This window comes from Oncorhynchus gorbuscha, linkage group LG23 (genome assembly GCF_021184085.1).
Source record: "Oncorhynchus gorbuscha isolate QuinsamMale2020 ecotype Even-year linkage group LG23, OgorEven_v1.0, whole genome shotgun sequence".
Taxonomy (NCBI): Eukaryota; Metazoa; Chordata; class Actinopteri; order Salmoniformes; family Salmonidae; genus Oncorhynchus; species Oncorhynchus gorbuscha.
In genome coordinates, this window is record NC_060195.1 from 668,754 (window position 1) to 688,741 (window position 19,988).

The following is a 19,988-nucleotide window of genomic DNA, read 5'->3' on the forward strand; positions in this document are numbered from 1 at the left end:
TCCTACCATCTCCTCTCCTCCCCTCCCCAGGCCCCAGTGTTCACAGTAAAGCGTGTGGAGTCTGGAGGCTCTCTGATCTTCAGCTGTATCATTGCCACCAAGACGGAGCTCTGGGACATAGGAGACGTCTTTACCGAGGCGACAAGGATCGGTCCTTCCTCTGACGTCGTCACCACCTCGGAGAACAAGATGTCTGCCGCTAGTCTCCAGTGTCGGAGTGTAGAGATCTCTAATAAGACCCTCCAACCCCCAGCTCCATCCATCCACAGCCTACAGATCAAAGAGGGACATGTGACGGGGGAGGTTCAGGAAGATATCAACAATATCAGTCTGACTCCAGAACTCCAGAGATTCCAGAACTGTAGTTCCTTGGTTACCCCAGGCAACCAGTGTCTGAACATTCCAGAGTTCCAGATCCGTAAGTTTGAGGAGATGGCGGTGGTGGTGAGTCACGTGGTGCATCCTGGGAACTTCTACATCCAACAGGCCGACGCCACCCTCCAGCTGGAGGACCTCAACACTGAGTGAGTTATATTGGGTGTCCAAGATGGTACCCTATTCCCTATATAGTGCACTACTTTCCACCAAGGCCCAATGACTCCCTATATAGTGCACTACTTTTCACCAGGGCCCAATGCTACCCTATTCCCTATATGGTGCACTACTTTCCACCAGGGCCCAATGCTACCCTATTCCCTATATAGTGTGCACTACTTTCCACCAGGGCCCAATGGTACCCTATTCCCTATATAGTGTGCACTACTTTCCACCAGGGCCCGTATAGTGCCACATTGAGCTAATAACATTTGTACTCCATAGTACCCTTCTCCTCAAAGTGTGCTCTTATCCACTCCCTCTCAAGAAGCATTGGATTGGTGTGAGACGTATAGTAGACACACTCAGGGTGCATCCTAAATGGAAGCCTATTCCTGATGTAGTGCACTACCTTTAAGCAGAGGTCAAGTCTAAAACAGGACTTGACCCAAGTCCTTTTCATTTAGTCATTTTCTCAACCCTGTCGTTGGCTGGTTGTCTTGCAGTAGTTTAGCAGAGCTGAAGTGTACTCCAGACATCGGGACCTACGTCATGGCTTGGTTCCCCCAACAGGAGAGGTGGTGTCGGGCACAGGTGGCCAAGATATGTGGCATGAGTGGAGGTAAGATATGTTTCATGATTAGTGGAGGTTAGTGTTGGGCCAGCAACCAAAAGGTTGCTCGTTCGAATCCCCGAGCCGACAAGATGAAGAATCTGATGTGCCCTTGAACAAGGCGATGAACTCTAATTGCGTCTGTAAATCGCTCTAGAAAGAGTGTCTACTAATTGACGTAAATGTAAAACATGAGGTAAATGTTAATAATCCCTAGGACGCTGCGGAATGTTGAGAATCCCTGGGACGCTGCGGAATGTTGAGAATCCCTGGGACGCTGCGGAATGTTGAGAATCCCTGGGACGCTGCGGAATGTTGAGAATCCCTGGGACGCTGCGGAATGTTGAGAATCCCTGGGACGCTGCGGAATGTTGAGAATCCCTGGGACGCTGCGGAATGTTGAGAATCCCTGGGACGCTGCGGAATGTTGAGAATCTCTGGGACGCTGCGGAATGTTGAGAATCTCTGGGACGCTGCGGAATGTTGAGAATCTCTGGGACGCTGCGGAATGTTGATAATCCCTGGGACGCTGCGGAATGTTAATAATCCCTGGGACGCTGCGGAATGTTAATAATCCCTAGGACGCTGCGGAATGTTAATAATCCCTAGGACGCTGCGGAATGTTAATAATCCCTAGGACGCTGCGGAATGTTAATAATCCCTAGGACGCTACGGAATGTTGATAATCCCTAGGACGCTGCGGAATGTTGATAATCCCTAGGACGCTGCGGAATGTTAATAATCCCTAGGACGCTGCGGAATGTTAATAATCCCTAGGACGCTGCGGAATGTTAATAATCCCTAGGACGCTACGGAATGTTGATAATCCCTAGGACGCTGCGGAATGTTAATAATCCCTAGGGCGCTACGGAATGTTGATAATCCCTAGGACGCTACGGAATGTTGATAATCCCTAGGACGCTGCGGAATGTTGAGAATCCCTGGGACGCTGCGGAATGTTGAGAATCCCTGGGACGCTGCGGAATGTTGAGAATCCCTGGGACGCTGCGGAATGTTGAGAATCCCTGGGACGCTGCGGAATGTTGAGAATCCCTGGGACGCTACGGAATGTTGATAATCCCTAGGACGCTATGGAATGTTGATAATCCCTAGGACGCTGCGGAATGTTGATAATCCCTAGGACGCTACGGAATGTTGATAATCCCTAGGACGCTGCGGAATGTTAATAATCCCTAGGACGCTGCGGAATGTTAATAATCCCTAGGACGCTACGGAATGTTGATAATCCCTAGGACGCTGCGGAATGTTGATAATCCCTAGGACGCTGCGGAATGTTAATAATCCCTAGGACGCTACGGAATGTTGATAATCCCTAGGACGCTGCGGAATGTTGATAATCCCTAGGACGCTACGGAATGTTGATAATCCCTAGGACGCTACGGAATGTTGATAATCCCTAGGACGCTGCGGAATGTTAATAATCCCTAGGACGCTACGGAATGTTGATAATCCCTAGGATGCTACGGAATGTTGATAATCCCTAGGACGCTGCGGAATGTTAATAATCCCTAGGACGCTGCGGAATGTTGATAATCCCTAGGACGCTGCGGAATGTTGATAATCCCTAGGACGCTGCGGAATGTTGATAATCCCTAGGACGCTACGGAATGTTGATAATCCCTAGGACGCTACGGAATGTTAATAATCCCTAGGACGCTGCGGAATGTTGAGAATCCCTGGGACGCTGCGGAATGTTGAGAATCCCTGGGACGCTGCGGAATGTTGAGAATCCCTGGGACGCTGCGGAATGTTGAGAATCCCTGGGACGCTGCGGAATGTTGAGAATCCCTGGGACGCTGCGGAATGTTAGTAATCTTGCTATAACAGCCTCCACTATTCTGGGAAGGACTCTTATTTATAGTGAAGGGAAATCTTAACGCAACAGCATACAATGACATTCTAGACGATTCTGTGCTTCCAACTTTGTGGTAACAGCCCTAAGCTGTTTTAGTATGACGATGTCTCTGTGCACAAAGACCGGTTCGTACAGAAATGGTTTGTTGAGATCGGTGTGAAAGAACTTGACTGGCCTGCACAGAGCCTTGACCTCAACCCCATCGAACACCTTTGGGATGAATTGGAACGCTGACTGTGAGCCAGGCCTAATCACCCCCAACATCAGTGACCGACCTCACTAATGCTCTTGTGGCCCCGCAGCAATGATCCAATATCTAGTGGAAAGCCTTTCCAGAAGAGTGGAGGCTGTTATAGCAGCAATGTTCCAACATCTAGTGGAAAGCCTTTCCAGAAGAGTGGAGGCTATTATAGCAGCAATGATCCAATATCTAGTGGAAAGCCTTTCCAGAAGAGTGGAGGCTGTTATAGCAGCAATGCTCCAATATCTAGTGGAAAGCCTTTCCAGAAGAGTGGAGGCTGTTATAGCAGCAATGTTCCAACATCTAGCCTTCCCAGAAGAGTGGAGGCTGTTATAGCAGCAAAGGGGGCACCAACTCTATATTAATGCCCATGATTTTGGAATGAGATGTTAAACGAGCAGGTGTCCACATACTTTTGGTCATATAGTGTACTACTCCTCGCTCTGTAAGGGAAACTTCTATATTTCTCCTCTGTCTGTCAGACATCAATGAGGTGGAGGTGAGGAGGCTGGACTACGGAGACACTTCCTGTCTGTCTCTATGTAACATCAAGGAACTCAGTGCTGAGATGACATCACTTCCTCTACAGGCCATACAGGTCTCCCTGGCTAATGTGAGCGGTTCACCCTGGTTGTTGTCAGGTTCTACTGTGGCCAATACTTAACCACACCACAATTGATCCCTATAACCGTACCAGTATATAACATCACTTGACTGGATAAATAAAGGTTTAAAAAATGAGTTATTTAGTTGAGAGGATCATATCTTTTTACTTGTATCCTGTATTATATGACCCCAAGTTACTGGTCTCATCCCAGGTGCGCCCAGTGGACGTGTGTGGCTGGACCCAACAGGCAGTATATTGGTTCAGAGACATGGTGGGCAACAGGACGCTGTACGCACGGCTCTACCCTCAGGGAGAGAGACACGACCCCATGGTGGAACTCTTCATGGAGAAGGGAAAACTGGGGTCCATGAGGTATGAGGTTATTATAACTGGGAGGTATGAGGTTATTATAACTGGGAGGTATGAGGTTATTATAACTGGGAGGTATGAGGTTATTATAACTGGGAGGTATGAGGTTATTATAACTGGGAGGTATGAGGTTATTATAACTGGGAGGTATGAGGTTACTATAACTGGGAGGTATGAGGTTACTATAACTGGGAGGTATGAGGTTATTATAACTGGGAGGTATGAGGTTATTATAACTGGGAGGTATGAGGTTATTATAACTGGGAGGTATGAGGTTATTATAACTGGGAGGTATGAGGTTATTATAACTGGGAGGTATGAGGTTATTATAACTGGGAGGTATGAGGTTATTATAACTGGGAGGTATGAGGTTATTATAACTGGGAGGTATGAGGTTATTATAACTGGGAGGTATGAGGTTATTATAACTGGGAGGTATGAGGTTATTATAACTGGAGTCCATGGGGTATGAGGTATGAAGTGTGTGTTTATTGTAAAAGTCAACCTGAGCACTAGAATGCACTATACTGTACATCTTGATTGGAGTCCACCTGTGGTAAATTCAATTGATTGGACAAGATTTAGAAAGGCACACACCTGTCTATATAAGGTCCCACAGTTGACCGTACATGTCAGAGCAAAAACCAAGCCATGAGGTTGAAGGAATAGTCCGTAGAGCTCCGAGACAGGATTGTGTCGAGGCACAGATCTGGGGAAGGGTACCAAAACATTTCTGCAGCATTGAAGGTCCCCAAGAACACAGTGGCCTCCATCACTTTTAAATGGAAGATGTTTGGAACCACCAAGACTCTTCCTAGAGCTGGCCATCAGGCCAAACTGACCAATCAGGGGAGAAGGGCCTTGATCAGGGAGGTGACCAAGAACCCGACGGTCACTCTGACAGAGCTCTATAGTGTTCTTCTGTGGAGATGGGAGAACCTTCCAGAAGGACAACAATCTCTGCAGCACTCCACCAATCAGGTATTTATTGTAGAGTGGCCAGAATGAAGCCACTCCTTCGTAAAAGGCACATGACATCCTGCTTGGAGTTTGCCAAAAGACACCTAAAGGACTCTGACCATGAGAAACAAGATTATCTGGTCTGATGAAACCAAGATTGAACTCTTTGGCCTGAATGCCAAGAGTCACCTCTGGAGGAAACCTTGCACAATCCCGACAGTGAAGCATGGTGGTGGCAGCATCACTATGGTGAAGCATGGTGGTGGCAGCATCACTATGGTGAAGCATGGTGGTGGCAGCATCACTATGGTGAAGCATGGTGGTGGCAGCATCACTATGGTGAAGCATGGTGGTGGCAGCATCACTATGGTGAAGCATGGTGGTGGCAGCATCACTATGGTGAAGCATGGTGGTGGCAGCATCACTATGGTGAAGCATGGTGGTGGCAGCATCACTATGGTGAAGCATGGTGGTGGCAGCATCACTATGGTGAAGCATGGTGGTGGCAGCATCACTATGGTGAAGCATGGTGGTGGCAGCATCACTATGGTGAAGCATGGTGGTTGGCAGCATCATGCTGTGGAGATGTTTTTCAGAGGCAGGGACTGGGAGACTAGTCAGGATCGAGGGAAAGCTGAACGGAGCAAAGTACAGGGAGAAAACCTGTTCAAGACGACACAGGAGTGGCTTTGGGACATGCCTCAATGTCCTTGAGTGGTCCAGCCAAAACCCGGACTTGAACCCGATCGAACATCTCTGGAGAGACCTGAAAATAGCTGTGCAGCGACGCTCCCCATCCAACCTGACAGAGCTTGAGAAGATCTGCAGAGAAGAATGGGAGAAACTCCCCAAATACAGGTGTGCCAAGCTTGTAGCGTCATACCCAAGAAGACTCGAGGCTGTAATCACTGCCAACGATGCTTCAACAAAGTACTGAGGAAAGGGTCTGAATTCTTGTGTAAATGTGATATTTCAGTTTTTATATTTTTTTATATACATTTGCAAACATTTTCTAAAAACATGGTATTGTGATGTCATTATGGGGTATTGTGATGTCATTATGAGGTTGTGTGTGTAGATTGATGAGGGGGGGAAATTAGTTAATCAATTTTAGAACAAGGCTGTAAAGTAACAAAATGTGGAAAAAGTCAAGGGGTCTGAATACTTTCCGAATGCACTATATTTATCTCCCATGGTAAATAAACTGAAATGGGTTTATCACATGGTAAATAAACTGAAATGTTTAAGCACTGAGTGATTCTGTAATGAAATGTTTTGTCTGTTTCAGGAGAGGAGCCTCTCTGTCTCTGAGACTGGCTCAGAATGGACATGCTAAACATGACAAGCTGAGGAACCTGGGATTCAAGAGAAGTAGGTGCCTTCTACTTTGTCTGGTGATCATTCTGAGCTTCTCCACTAGAGGGCAGCAGCTTCTATACAATAGTCTTGTAGCTCAACTCTCATTGTGGTCCTCGCTCTCTCACTCTGCCTGTCTCATGTGTCTGCCTCTCTCTGTCTCTGTCTGTGTTGTAGGTAGTGCACAGGAGCGAACCAAGAAATGTCAGTCTGCCTGGAACAAGCACCTTATTTCCTGTTACACCCAGAATAAGAAGTAATCAGGCTGATAAGGCGTTGTAGTTCATTCCCCCTCACCTTCATGAGCCACCTGCCTCCATTAACCAGCCTTGATACAGGTGGTCACTATGTGGCCAAATTGGAAGCCCAGCCTTGTTCTAAAATGTTCTGCCATTGTAATCCTTTGGGTGGGCAGTGTCATCTTTTTAAAAACTTTTGACTATTTTCTACGTTGTAGAATAATAGTCAAGACATCAAAACTATAAAGTAACACATGGAATCATGTAATAACCAAAAAAGTGTTAAACAAATCAAAAATATTTTTGAGATTCTTCAAATAGCCACCCTTTGCCTTGATGACAGCTTTGCACTCTTGGCATTCTCTCAACCAGCTTCACCTGGAATGCTTTTCCAACAGTCTTGAAGGAGTTCCCACATATGCTGAGCATTTGTTGGCTGCTTTTCCTTTGCGGTCCAACTCATCCTCTGCGGTCCAACTCATCCCAAACCATCTCAACTGAGTTGAAGTCGGGTAATTGTGGAGGCCAGGTCATCTGATGCAGTACTCCATCACTCTCCTTCTTGGTCAAATAGCCCTTACACAGCCTGGAGGTGTGTTGGGTAATTGTCCTGTTGAAAAACAAATGATCGTCCCACTAAGAGTAAACCAGATGGGATGGTGTATCGCTGCAGAATGCTGTGGTAGCCATGCTGGTTAAGTGTGCCTTGATTTCTAAATAAATCACAGACAGTGTCACCAGCAAAGCACCATGACACCTCCTCCTCCATGCTTCACGGTGGGAACCACACATGTAGAGATCATCCGTTCACCTACTCGGCGTCTCACAAAGGCTCAGCGGTTGGAACCAAACATCTCAAATTTGGACTCTTCAGACCAAAGGACAGATTTCCACCTGTTTAATGTCCGTTGCTCGTGTATCTTGGCCCAAGCAAGTCTCTTCTTATTGCTGTCCTTGTAGTGGTTTCTTTGAACAGTTGAGATGTCTGTTACTTGAACTCCGTGAAGCATTTATTTTGGATGCAATTTCTGATGCTGGTAACTCTCTAATGAACTTATCCTTTGCAGCAGAGGTAACTCTGGGTCTTCCTTTCCTGTGGCGGTCCTCATGAGAGCCAGTTTCATCATAGCGCTTGATGGTTTTTGCGACTGCACTTGAAGAAACTTTCAAAGTTCTTGAAATGTTCCGTATTGACTGACCTTCATGTCTTAAAGTAATGATGGACTGTCGTTTCTCTTTGCTTATTTGATCTGTTCCTGCCATAATATGGACTTGGTCTTTTACCAAATAGGGCTATCTTCTGTATACCACCCCTACCTTCTCACAACACAACTGATTGGCTCAAACGCAAATGAACTTTTAACGAGGCACACCTGTTAATTGAAATGCCTTCCAGGTGACTACCTCATGATCTAGGGCTCCTGAGTGGCTCAGCAGTCTAAGACACAGCATCTCAATGCAAGATGCCTCACTACAGTCCTTGGTTAGAATCCAGGCTGTATCACATCCGGCCGTGATTGGGAGTCCCATAGGACAGCCACACAATTAGCCCAGCTTAGTCCGGGTTTGGCCATCATTGTAAATAAGAATCTTGCCTAGTTAAATGAAGGTTACACAATCTGGTTGAGAGAATGCCAAAGGGTGGCTACTTTGAAGTATCTCATATAAACTATATATTTAGATTTGTTTAACACTTTTTTTGGTTACTATGTGTTATTTCATAGTTTTGATGTCTTCACTATTACTCTACAAAAGTAGTAAAATAAAGAAAAACCCTTGAATGAGTAGGTGTGTCCAAACCTTTGACTGGTACTGTATATTTTCATGTTTAAATACATTTTCGTGAAGGACAAACTAAAACTAGATGAAGATTTTATTTTATTTTTTATTTATTTAACCAGGGAAGTCAGTTAAGAACAAATTATTATTTTCAATGACGGCCTAGGAACAGTGGGTTAACTGCCTGTTCAGGGGTAGAACGACAGATTTGTACATTGTCAGCTCGGGGGTTTGAACTTGCAACCTTCCGGTTGCTAGTCCAACGCTCTAACCACTAGGTCACCCTAACATGTAATGTAGATAATGGTAACTGTTCATAAAACCAGATGAAGTAATGTAGATAATGGAGCTGTTCATAATATATTCTCTGAGAACTAAAATTACAAGAACAATTTAGCATTATTGATATTGTTTATATTTGAGCAAAATAACACATTGCCCATGGAGAAATGCATTGCATGAAATTCCTTTTAAAACTGTAAACATTTCTCTCCGCTCCTTGGTGAAATTTGTATAGAATTGCAGGAAATTGTTGTGAAAATGCATTTCTCTACATCACCAAGATGATGCCAAAAGGTGGGCCTTTAAAATGTTCCTTCCCAGGGTGCACTATGGGTGTCATGGGTGACCGTTGGCTGTCTTTAGTCAGCCAGCAGACCGGCTGTCTTTAGTCAGCCAGCAGACCGGCTGTCTTTATTTGGTCAGCCAGCAGACCGGCTGTCTTTATTTGGTCAGCCAGCAGACCTGCTGTCTTTATTTAGTCAGCCAGCAGACCGGCTGTCTTTATTTTGTCAGCCAGCAGACCGGCTGTCTTTATTTTGTCAGCCAGCAGACCGGCTGTCTTTATTTTGTCAGCCAGCAGACCGGCTGTCTTTATTTTGTCAGCCAGCAGACCGGCTGTCTTTATTTTGTCAGCCAGCAGACCGGCTGTCTTTATTTTGTCAGCCAGCAGACCGGCTGTCTTTATTTTGTCAGCCAGCAGACCGGCTGTCTTTATTTTGTCAGCCAGCAGACCGGCTGTCTTTATTTTGTCAGCCAGCAGACCGGCTGTCTTTATTTTGTCAGCCAGCAGACCGGCTGTCTTTATTTGGTCAGCCAGCAGACCGGCTGTCTTTATTTGGTCAGCCAGCAGACCGGCTGTCTTTATTTGGTCAGCCAGCAGACCGGCTGTCTTTATTTGGTCAGCCAGCAGACCGGCTGTCTTTATTTAGTCAGCCAGCAGACCGGCTGTCTTTATTTAGTCAGCCAGCAGACCGGCTGTCTTTATTTTGTCAGCCAGCAGACCGGCTGTCTTTATTTTGTCAGCCAGCAGACCGGCTGTCTTTATTTTGTCAGCCAGCAGACCGGCTGTCTTTATTTTGTCAGCCAGCAGACCGGCTGTCTTTATTTAGTCAGCCAGCAGACCGGCTGTCTTTATTTAGTCAGCCAGCAGACCGGCTGTCTTTATTTAGTCAGCCAGCAGACCGGCTGTCTTTATTTAGTCAGCCAGCAGACCGGCTGTCTTTATTTAGTCAGCCCTTATAATCCTGTAAATGTAGGAGGATGATCCATTCTGTATTTGACAACAGTTCCTCACTGTGAACTTTCCTTTTAGGACTTTAAATGATGCTGTGGCGTGTTATTTTTCCTTCACTAAGTTTGCAATGTTTTTGCCTTCTGTCATTATTATTAGCTACTTTTCTGACCATTTACATATTTGCTATGTGTCTGTGTGTTGAATAATAAATGGTTTATTCATTACAGGATCTCTCACTGGTCTTCATTTTGTATTTGACAGAATAATTAAAATGTACCATATTGTCCAAAACGCGTTTCTCAAGCCATCATAACTCATTACGATGTTGTATTCTCTCAAGTCTCCATAACTTGTATTAACCAACAACAGGATGAACCTGACCCCCCCCCTCCCACCTCTTTATCACAACTGATGCAGGAACAGCCCTGGGCATCGAGATGTAGAATAATGGTACAGTGAACGGATTCTAGGTCATCTATCACAGGACAAACAGGTGTTGTTTCTGTAGCCTGAGTGCCAGTCTGTTTCACCCGTCAGGCCAACTCCTTGGTCTGTTTCTGCCATCAGACCAACTCCCTGGTCTGTTTCAGCTGTCAGGCCAACTCCCTGGTCTGTTTCTGCTGTCAGGCCAACTCCCTGGTCTGTCTCAGCCATCAGGCCAACTCCCTGGTCTGTTTCAGCTGTCAGGCCAACTCCCTGGTCTGTTTCAGCCGTCAGGCCAACTCCCTGGTCTGTTTCAGCCGTCAGGCCAACTCCCTGGTCTGTTTCAGCCGTCAGGCCAACTCCCTGGTCTGTTTCAGCCGTCAGGCCAACTCCCTGGTCTGTTTCTGCTGTCAGGCCAACTCCCTGGTCTGTTTCTGCTGTCAGGCCAACTCCCTGGTCTGTTTCTGCTGTCAGGCCAACTCCCTGGTCTGTTTCAGCCGTCAGGCCAACTCCTTGTTATGCCAATTGGCTTGACAATGACTGCAATGGAGTACTAGATCACACACAGATCTGGGACCAGGCTAGCTTTTGTAAATATTTGTTTCCATAAAGTCTATTTTGGTCAGGGGGCATCTGCGCTGGATCAACTCTTTCAGATGAGCTGATGGTGCCATGACTGAGGGCGACGCAGGAGTGAGGTCAACTGTTTTCATCTTTCTGTCTCGGGAATAGTACACTCCTGACCTGTAAAACAACTAACCAAAAATCAGGCTGAGTACCAGCACCTCCAAATGTTGTACTGCTTGAGCTCCTGTTCCACTTAGAGAATATCAGCTCAACAGTGTTGTGGATCTCCTGCACCTAAATATAAAACGGTACCGGCACCGATTTCAGTCCAAGTCGAGCCATTACCTTCTCCCTAATTTGAACTAATTCTGAAATGAAATGTTGGTTTGCAGGTCAGGAGTGTCCGTATAGCCTTTTCCGTTTGTCTCTGCAGCCGTCATGTTGAGGATATATGGATGAGTCTAAAATGGTGCCCTATTCCCTAATGGGCTCTGTTCAAACGTACTTCACTGTGTAGGGAACAGGCTAGCATTTTGCCTGGAGCTTTTCTGTGGTGGATCAGGGGAATGAGCCAATCAGAACCATCTAATGGATAGATCAGGGGAACAAGCCATGCAGAACCATCTAATAGATAGATCAGGGGAACAAGCCAAGCAGAACCATCTACTGGATAGATCAGGGGAACAAGCCAATCAGAACCATCTACTGGATAGCTCAGGGGAACAAGCCAATCAGAACCATCTAATAGATAGATCAGGGGAACAAGCCAATCAGAACCATCTAATGGATAGCTCAGGGGAACAAGCCAATCAGAACCATCTAATGGATAGATCAGGGGAACAAGCCAAACAGAACCATCTAATAGATAGATCAGGGGAACAAGCCAATCAGAACCATCTACTGGATAGCTCAGGGGAACAAGCCAATCAGAACCATCTAATAGATAGATCAGGGGAACAAGCCAATCAGAACCATCTAATGGATCAGGGGAACAAGCCAATCAGAACCATCTAATGGATAGCTCAGGGGAACAAGCCAATCAGAACCATCTAATGGATAGCAGGGGAACAAGCCAATCAGAACCATCTAATGGATAGATCAGGGGAACAAGCCAATCAGAACCATCTAATCCCTAAAGAAACACCCAGTGTATAACACAAAGACATTGACTGTCCACTTCTGGAACTGTTTGATTCATTGTTTCTTGAATGATTTTGCAAACATCTCATTTTACCCACTGCCCGCCTTTTCCCCCTGCTCTCTCGCTCAGGGGTTCGGGTCAGAAGCCCTCTGCCCTCCCCTCCCAGCACCATAAATAATGTGGCATGGAGCTCAGGGGTTCGGGTTAGAAGCCCTCTGCCCTCCCCTCCCAGCACCATAAATAATGTAGCATGGAGCTCAGGTCTTTTGTGTCCACACAGATTCTTTCTACTGCATGTTCCGCTGGGGGTAGGCAGAAACCAGGGCGTTTTATCAGAATAACACAGAGTCTTGTTGGGGCTCTGATAAAGGGCAGCATTGTATGGTAATAGTTTATATAAGACCATATGACCGCTGTGCTGCGCTGGGCTCTGCTACGGTGCAGGGTAGTGGCTAGTGTCACGGGAATGATTAGCATTTTACCAACGCATCGTGTTCACAAGCCAAGAGCCTTCTGATTCCATGATAAAATAAACACATTTAATTTAACCCTTCTTTGTACACATTTTGTGTACCACCACAGCTGAAGGTAAAAATCCATAATATCTCTGATTCTCTTTATTAACCATTCGGATGATGATGTGTTGAGATTCCTGAGGAAAAGGAAAGAGATTCTGACTGTCTGAGGTGTTCTGGAGTTCTCTGAGAATTCTAGAATTCCAGACTAGATTCTAGAATGGTTCTGCAGAAAGACAGTAGTTACTGATATGAAACATCTGTTCACTCGAATACAATAACTTCTCTTGGTTTGATCTGGGTGTATTTTATGATTGGCATAGTTTAAAGACTGTTTTGAGATTGGCTATATATTTCTTCAGTTACAGTAGAGGTCTTAGACAGTGTCTGTCTGAAGTTTGATGTAAGATTCTTCTAGTGAGATGGATGTTTAGAGTCGTTGCTTGGAGAATATATCTTGGCTGGTCTGTCTGGTGTAGCCGTGTCCGTTTGTCCGTCTGTCTGAAGGTCAGGTTACGGTCAGTCAGTATTAATACTTGTTGAATGGATCACATGTCTCCGTTATCGTTTCGCTATTGGCTATCGGAGCGTTACGTGGCGTGACGTTACGCCCGTGTTAGGCCATCGCCCGAGGTTCTTAAAGCGCAGGCCAGGGATTGGCTGAGTCTTGTTTGCCGTTGCTGTGACCCGACCAGCTCCATGGCCAGGCTACACCTGACGGTGGTGGTTTAAGGACCTGGTGCTGCCGCCGCGGCCGGCGGAGACTGGTAGGACCAACAGCTCAGGGAATACTGGGATCTGCTGCTTTCTAAATCACACCCTATTCAATTCGTCCTGGTTGAAAGTAGTGCACTTTTCTAGGTGCAGACAAGGGTGTGTTTTGTTGGGGGTTGTTGACTATATAGGTTCTGTTTTAGTCCACATTAGTACGGTTTGAGAATGTTTTTCTGTCCGAGGTGTCTGGTGTTTTTAGTGATTTGAGCTCAAGCATTTTTGATGATTGTTGGTTGGATACATACAGTGCACCTGTGGGGTTGTTTAAGAACTCTCTCTTCCTCACTACAGGTTTGATTGATTGCCTTTATTAAGGATTGACTCAGAGATTGTACAGTTTCAATGACTATATCAACGTGTTACCATCGTGATGTACCGTGATGTCCCCTAATTCCTTCATTACATGTTTCCTTGACTTGGTCGTTCTTATAGAGAATGTCTTTCCCAGTGTGATCGAATGTCAGCTTGTATTTCATTTACCTTTTATTTAACAAATTCTTCTTTTCAATGACGGCCTGGGAACAGTGGGTTAACTGCCTGTTCAGGGGCAGAACGACAGATTTGTACCTTGTCAGCTCGGGGATTTGAACTTGCAACCTTTCGGTTACTAGTCCAACGCTCTAACCACTAGGCTACCCTGCCGCCCCAGTGAGATGCATTGTTTCCTAAGTCCTATATTCTTCTAAGTAAAAGTTAGTCTCCTGAGTGTGATCATCAGCTTAACATTTCTCCTTTCCAGACTGGGCTTGAGAAAAGCTTTCAGAGCTGAAACGTCAACATTAAACAGTCTGAACTATATCCCTTCTTGTTTCTCCTTTCCAGACTGGGCTTGAGAAAAGCTTTCAGAGCTGGAACGTCAACATTAAACAGTCTGAACTATATCCCTTCTTGTTTCTCCTCTCCAGACTGGGCTTGAGAAAAGCTTTCAGAGCTGAAACGTCAACATTAAACAGTCTGAACTATATCCCTTCTTGTTTCTCCTTTCCAGACTGGGCTTGAGAAAAGCTTTCAGAGCTGAAACGTCAACATTAAACAGTCTGAACTATATCCCTTCTTGTTTCTCCTTTCCAGACTGGGCTTGAGAAAAGCTTTCAGAGCTGAAACGTCAACATTAAACAGTCTGAACTATATCCCTTCTTGTTTCTCCTCTCCAGACCTGGAATCGAAAATGAACTGGGGGTCCTTTTACGAACTATATCCCTTCTTGTTTCTCCTTTCCAATCAGCAGAGGCGTCAACATTAAACAGGCATTCCACCGGCATCAGCGGCGTAAACAGGCATTCCACCGGCATCGGCCGCATCTGGCTGTCTGTCATCTTCATCTTCAGAATCCTGGTCCTCGTGGTGGCGGCCGAGTCGGTCTGGGGCGACGAGAAGTCTGGCTTCACCTGCAACACCCAGCAGCCCGGCTGCAACTCCGTCTGCTATGACCAGTTCTTTCCCATCTCACACATCCGCCTGTGGGCCTTGCAGCTCATCCTGGTGTCCGCGCCTGCTCTCCTAGTGGCCATGCATGTAGCCCATCGCAGACACATCAACAAGAAGATCCTGAAGAAGTCCGGGCGCGCTTCCCCTAAGGAGTTGGAACAACTCAAGAACCAGAAGTTTGCGATCGCAGGCGCCCTCTGGTGGACCTACATGATCAGTGTGCTGTTTAGGATCATTCTGGAAGTCTGCTTTCTTTATATATTCTACTTGATCTACCCTGACTTCAAGATGTTCCGTCTGGTCAAGTGTGACTCGTACCCCTGCCCCAACACTGTGGACTGCTTCGTGTCGCGACCCACGGAGAAAACCATCTTCACCGTGTTCATGCTCTCCGTGTCGGGGGTGTGTGTTCTCCTCAACCTGGCCGAGGTGGCCTACCTGATTGGCAGAGCCTGTCTGAGGTGTATCCATGGTAACCAGGAAGAGACGAAGGTAGCATGGATCGGTCAGAAACTGTCCTCCTACAAACAGAATGAAATAAACCAGATGATCGCTGACCAGTCGAAGTTCAAGTTCAACATGGGAGCTAGGAAAACCTCTATGGAGAAGGGAGAGAGGTGTTCTGCTTTCTAATAGGCTGCCCTGGAGGGAGAGGGGTGTTCTGCTTTCTAATAGGCTGCCCTGGAAGGGAGAGAGGTGCTCTGCTTTCTAATAGGCTGCCCTGGAGGGAGAGAGGTGTTCTGCTTTCTAATAGGCTGCCCTGGAAGGGAGAGAGGTGCTCTGCTTTCTAATAGGCTGCCCTGGAGGGAGAGAGGTGTTCTGCTTTCTAATAGGCTGCCCTGGAGGGAGAGAGGTGTTCTGCTTTCTAATAGGCTGCCCTGGAAGGGAGAGAGGTGCTCTGCTTACTAATAGGCTTCCCTGGAAGGGAGAGGTGCTCTGCTTACTAATAGGCTGCCCTGGAAGGGAGAGAGGGGCTCTGCTTTCTGATAGGCTGCCCTGGAAGGGAGAGAGGGGCTCTGCTTTCTGATAGGCTGCCCTGGAAGGGAGAGAGGGGCTCTGCTTTCTGATAGGCTGCCCTGGAAGGGAGAGAGGGGCTCTGCTTTCTGATAGGCTGCCCTGGAAGGGAGAGAGGGGCTCTGCTTTCTGATAGGCTGCCCTGGAAGGGAGAGAGGGGCTCTGCTTTCTGATAGGCTGCCCTGGAAGGGAGAGAGGGGCTCTGCTTTCTGATAGGCTGCCCTGGACGGGAGAGAGGGGCTCTGCTTTCTGATAGGCTGCCCTGGAAGGGAGAGAGGTGCTCTGCTTTCTGATAGGCTGCCCTGGAAGGGAGAGAGGTGCTCTGCTTTCTGATAGGCTGCCCTGGAAGGGAGAGAGGGGCTCTGCTTTCCGATAGGCTGCCCTGGAAGGGAGAGAGGGGCTCTGCTTTCTGATAGGCTGCCCTGGAAGGGAGAGAGGTGCTCTGCTTTCTGATAGGCTGCCCTGGAAGGGAGAGAGGTGCTCTGCTTTCTGATAGGCTGCCCTGGAAGGGAGAGAGGTGCTCTGCTTTCTGATAGGCTGCCCTGGAAGGGAGAGAGGTGCTCTGCTTTCTGATAGGCTGCCCTGGAAGGGAGAGAGGTGCTCTGCTTTCTGATAGGCTGCCCTGGAAGGGAGAGAGGGGCTCTGCTTTCTGATAGGCTGCCCTGGAAGGGAGAGAGGGGCTCTGCTTTCTGATAGGCTGCCCTGGAAGGGAGAGAGGGGCTCTGCTTTCTGATAGGCTGCCCTGGAAGGGAGAGAGGGGCTCTGCTTTCTGATAGGCTGCCCTGGAAGGGAGAGAGGGGCTCTGCTTTCTGATAGGCTGCCCTGGAAGGGAGAGAGGTGCTCTGCTTTCTGATAGGCTGCCCTGGAAGGGAGAGAGGGGCTCTGCTTTCTGATAGGCTGCCCTGGAAGGGAGAGAGGGGCTCTGCTTTCTGATAGGCTGCCCTGGAAGGGAGAGAGGGGCTCTGCTTTCTGAGGCTGCCCTGGAAGGGAGAGAGGGGCTCTGCTTTCTGATAGGCTGCCCTGGAAGGGAGAGAGGGGCTCTGCTTTCTGATAGGCTGCCCTGGAAGGGAGAGGGGTGCTCTGCTTTCTGATAGGCTGCCCTGGAAGGGAGAGAGGTGCTCTGCTTTCTGATAGGCTGCCCTGGAAGGGAGAGAGGGGCTCTGCTTCCTGATAGGCTTTCAAGTCCTAGTTCTCACTCCTTTTCACTGCTTCAAACTAAAGAACTAACTCCATCTAGTCATAACGCCAATCATCATTTATTTCTTGCTCCATTTATTCGGGTGACTGGTGCTAGGTTCTGGTAGGATATGAAGAACAAACAGACCCAGACAGGGGGTATTGGATGGGCCCCCAAAAAATAAAACTAACCCGGACAAACTCTATGCTGGATTGGAGGGAGAATTTTGTTTCATCGTGATCGACACAGTCACTGTTTTCTCACAACCTTGGGGCAGGAACTAGTGGATAAAGGAACATTTGTTTCAGCACATGACTTGACAAACCCATTGTATTGGAACTCACTGTTTCACTCCTACAGCGGAGAGACTGCTCCTACAGCGGAGAGACTGCTCCTACAGCGGAGAGACTGCTCCTACAGCGGAGAGACTGCTCCTACAGCGGAGAGACTGCTCCTACAGCGGGGAGACTGCTCCTACAGCGGGGAGACTGCTCCTACAGCGGGGAGACTGACAGCGGAGAGACTGCTCCTACAGCGGAGAGACTGCTCCACAGCGGAGAGACTGTTCCTACAGCGGAGAGACTGCTCCTACAGCAAAGAGACTGCTCCTACAGCGGGGAGACTGCTCCTACAGCGGGGAGACTGCTCCTACAGCGGGGAGACTGCTCCTACAGCGGAGAGACTGCTCCTACAGCGGGGAGACTGCTCCTACAGCGGAGAGACTGCTCCTACAGCAGAGAGACTGCTCCTACAGCGGAGAGACTGCTCCTACAGCGGAGAGACTGCTCCTACAGCAGGAACGAATCACTCATTAAGACATTGAAGGTCTTTTTAATGGTGCACAGCAAACAATGGCACTTTACTACATTGTTTTAGTACTATCAGCACCAACAGGGTTAGCAGCAGCGACGTGGAAAACTGGATGTCCTCAAATGGATGACTGACAACTTCCATTAACCAGTACAGAAGGATATGTTCATATCTCATATCCCACATTACAGTATTACAGTATATACTGCATCTCACATTATACTGTTATGTGTTCATATCTCATATCCCACATTATAGTATTACAGTATATACTGCATCTCACATTATACTGTTATGTTCATATCTCATATCCCACATTATAGTATTACAGTATATACTGCATCTCACATTATACTGTTATATGTTCATATCTCATATCCCACATTACACCGTTCTATGTTCATATCTCATATCCCACATTACACTGTTATATGTTCATATCTCATATCCCACATTATACTGTTCTATGTTCATATCTCATATCCCACATTACAGTATTACAGTATATACTGCATCCCACATTATACTGTTATGTTCATATCTCATATCCCACATTACACCGTTCTATGTTCATATCCCACATTACAGTATATACTGCAGTACTGACGATTGAGGTTTTTTACACAACAACATCCTTAGCTGCAAAGTAAACCTTATTTATTGAGGTTATTGCTCACAACCAAAGGATTGATTGATGAATATCTTTGTTATTAATAGGCGTTGGTGTTTCTAGGCTCTCAGATGGTACTATATAGTCTCATGGTGTTTCTAGGCTCTCAGATGGTACTATATAGTCTCATGGTGTTTCTAGGCTCTCAGATGGTACTATATAGTCTCATGGTGTTTCTAGGCTCTCAGATGGTACTATATAGTCTCATGGTGTTTCTAGGCTCTCAGATGGTACTATATAGTCTCATTGTGTTTAGGCTCTCAGATGGTACTATATAGTCTCATGGTGTTTCTAGGCTCTCAGATGGTACTATATAGTCTCATGGTGTTTCTAGGCTCTCAGATGGTACTATATAGTCTCATGGTGTTTCTAGGCTCTCAGATGGTACTATTAGTCTCATGGTGTTTCTAGGCTCTCAGATGGTACTATATAGTCTCATGGTATTTCTATATGGTCTATATAGTCTCATGGTGTTTCTAGGCTCTCAGATGGTACTATATAGTCTCATGGTGTTTCTAGGCTCTCAGATGGTACTATATAGTCTCATGGTGTTTCTAGGCTCTCAGATGGTACTATATAGTCTCATGGTGTTTCTAGGCTCTCAGATGGTACTATATAGTCTCATGGTGTTTCTAGGCTCTCAGATGGTACTATATAGTCTGTCATGGTGTTTCTAGGCTCTCAGATGGTACTATATAGTCTCATGGTGTTTCTAGGCTCTCAGATGGTACTATATAGTCTCATGGTGTTTCTAGGCTCTCAGATGGTACTATATAGTCTCATGGTGTTTCTAGGCTCTCAGATGGTACTATATAGTCTCATGGTGTTTCTAGGCTCTCAGATGGTACTATATAGTCTCATGGTGTTTCTAGGCTCTCAGATGGTACTATATAGTCTCATGGTGTTTCTAGGCTCTCAGATGGTACTATATAGTCTCATGGTGTTTCTAGGCTCTCAGATGGTACTATTTAGTCTCATGGTGTTTCTAGGCTCTCTGATGGTACTATATAGTCTCATGGTGTTTCTAGGCTCTCAGATGGTACTATATAGTCTCATGGTGTTTCTAGGCTCTCAGATGGTACTATATAGTCTCATGGTGTTTCTAGGCTCTCAGATGGTACTATATAGTCTCATGGTGTTTTAGGCTCTCAGATGATACTATATAGTCTCATGGTGTTTCTAGGCTCTCAGATGGTACTATATAGTCTCATGGTGTTTCTAGGCTCTCGGATGGTACTACATTACATTACATTTTACATTTAAGTCATTTAGCAGACGCTCTTATCCAGAGCGACTTACAAATTGGTGCATTCACCTTATGGCATCCAGTGGAACAGTCACTTTACAATAGTGCATCTAAATCTTAAAGGGGGGGGTGA

At 46.6% G+C, this 19,988-nt stretch overlaps 1 protein-coding gene across 1 annotated transcript in view; it reads left to right on the plus strand.

Annotated features, from left to right (window-relative positions):
• LOC124011564 overlaps positions 1-17,628 on the plus strand; it is a 36,105-nt gene extending 18,477 nt beyond the window's left edge. The window contains exons 4-11 of the mRNA XM_046325021.1: positions 31-524; positions 1,041-1,156; positions 3,747-3,877; positions 4,083-4,243; positions 6,489-6,571; positions 6,734-6,812; positions 10,681-10,922; positions 14,736-17,628. Of these exons, the coding sequence (XP_046180977.1) occupies positions 31-524; positions 1,041-1,156; positions 3,747-3,877; positions 4,083-4,243; positions 6,489-6,571; positions 6,734-6,812; positions 10,681-10,922; positions 14,736-15,571 (2,142 nt within the window). The 3' untranslated portion in view covers positions 15,572-17,628. The remainder of the gene's footprint in view (positions 1-30; positions 525-1,040; positions 1,157-3,746; positions 3,878-4,082; positions 4,244-6,488; positions 6,572-6,733; positions 6,813-10,680; positions 10,923-14,735) is intronic.
• Positions 17,629-19,988: the final 2,360 nt, after the last annotated feature.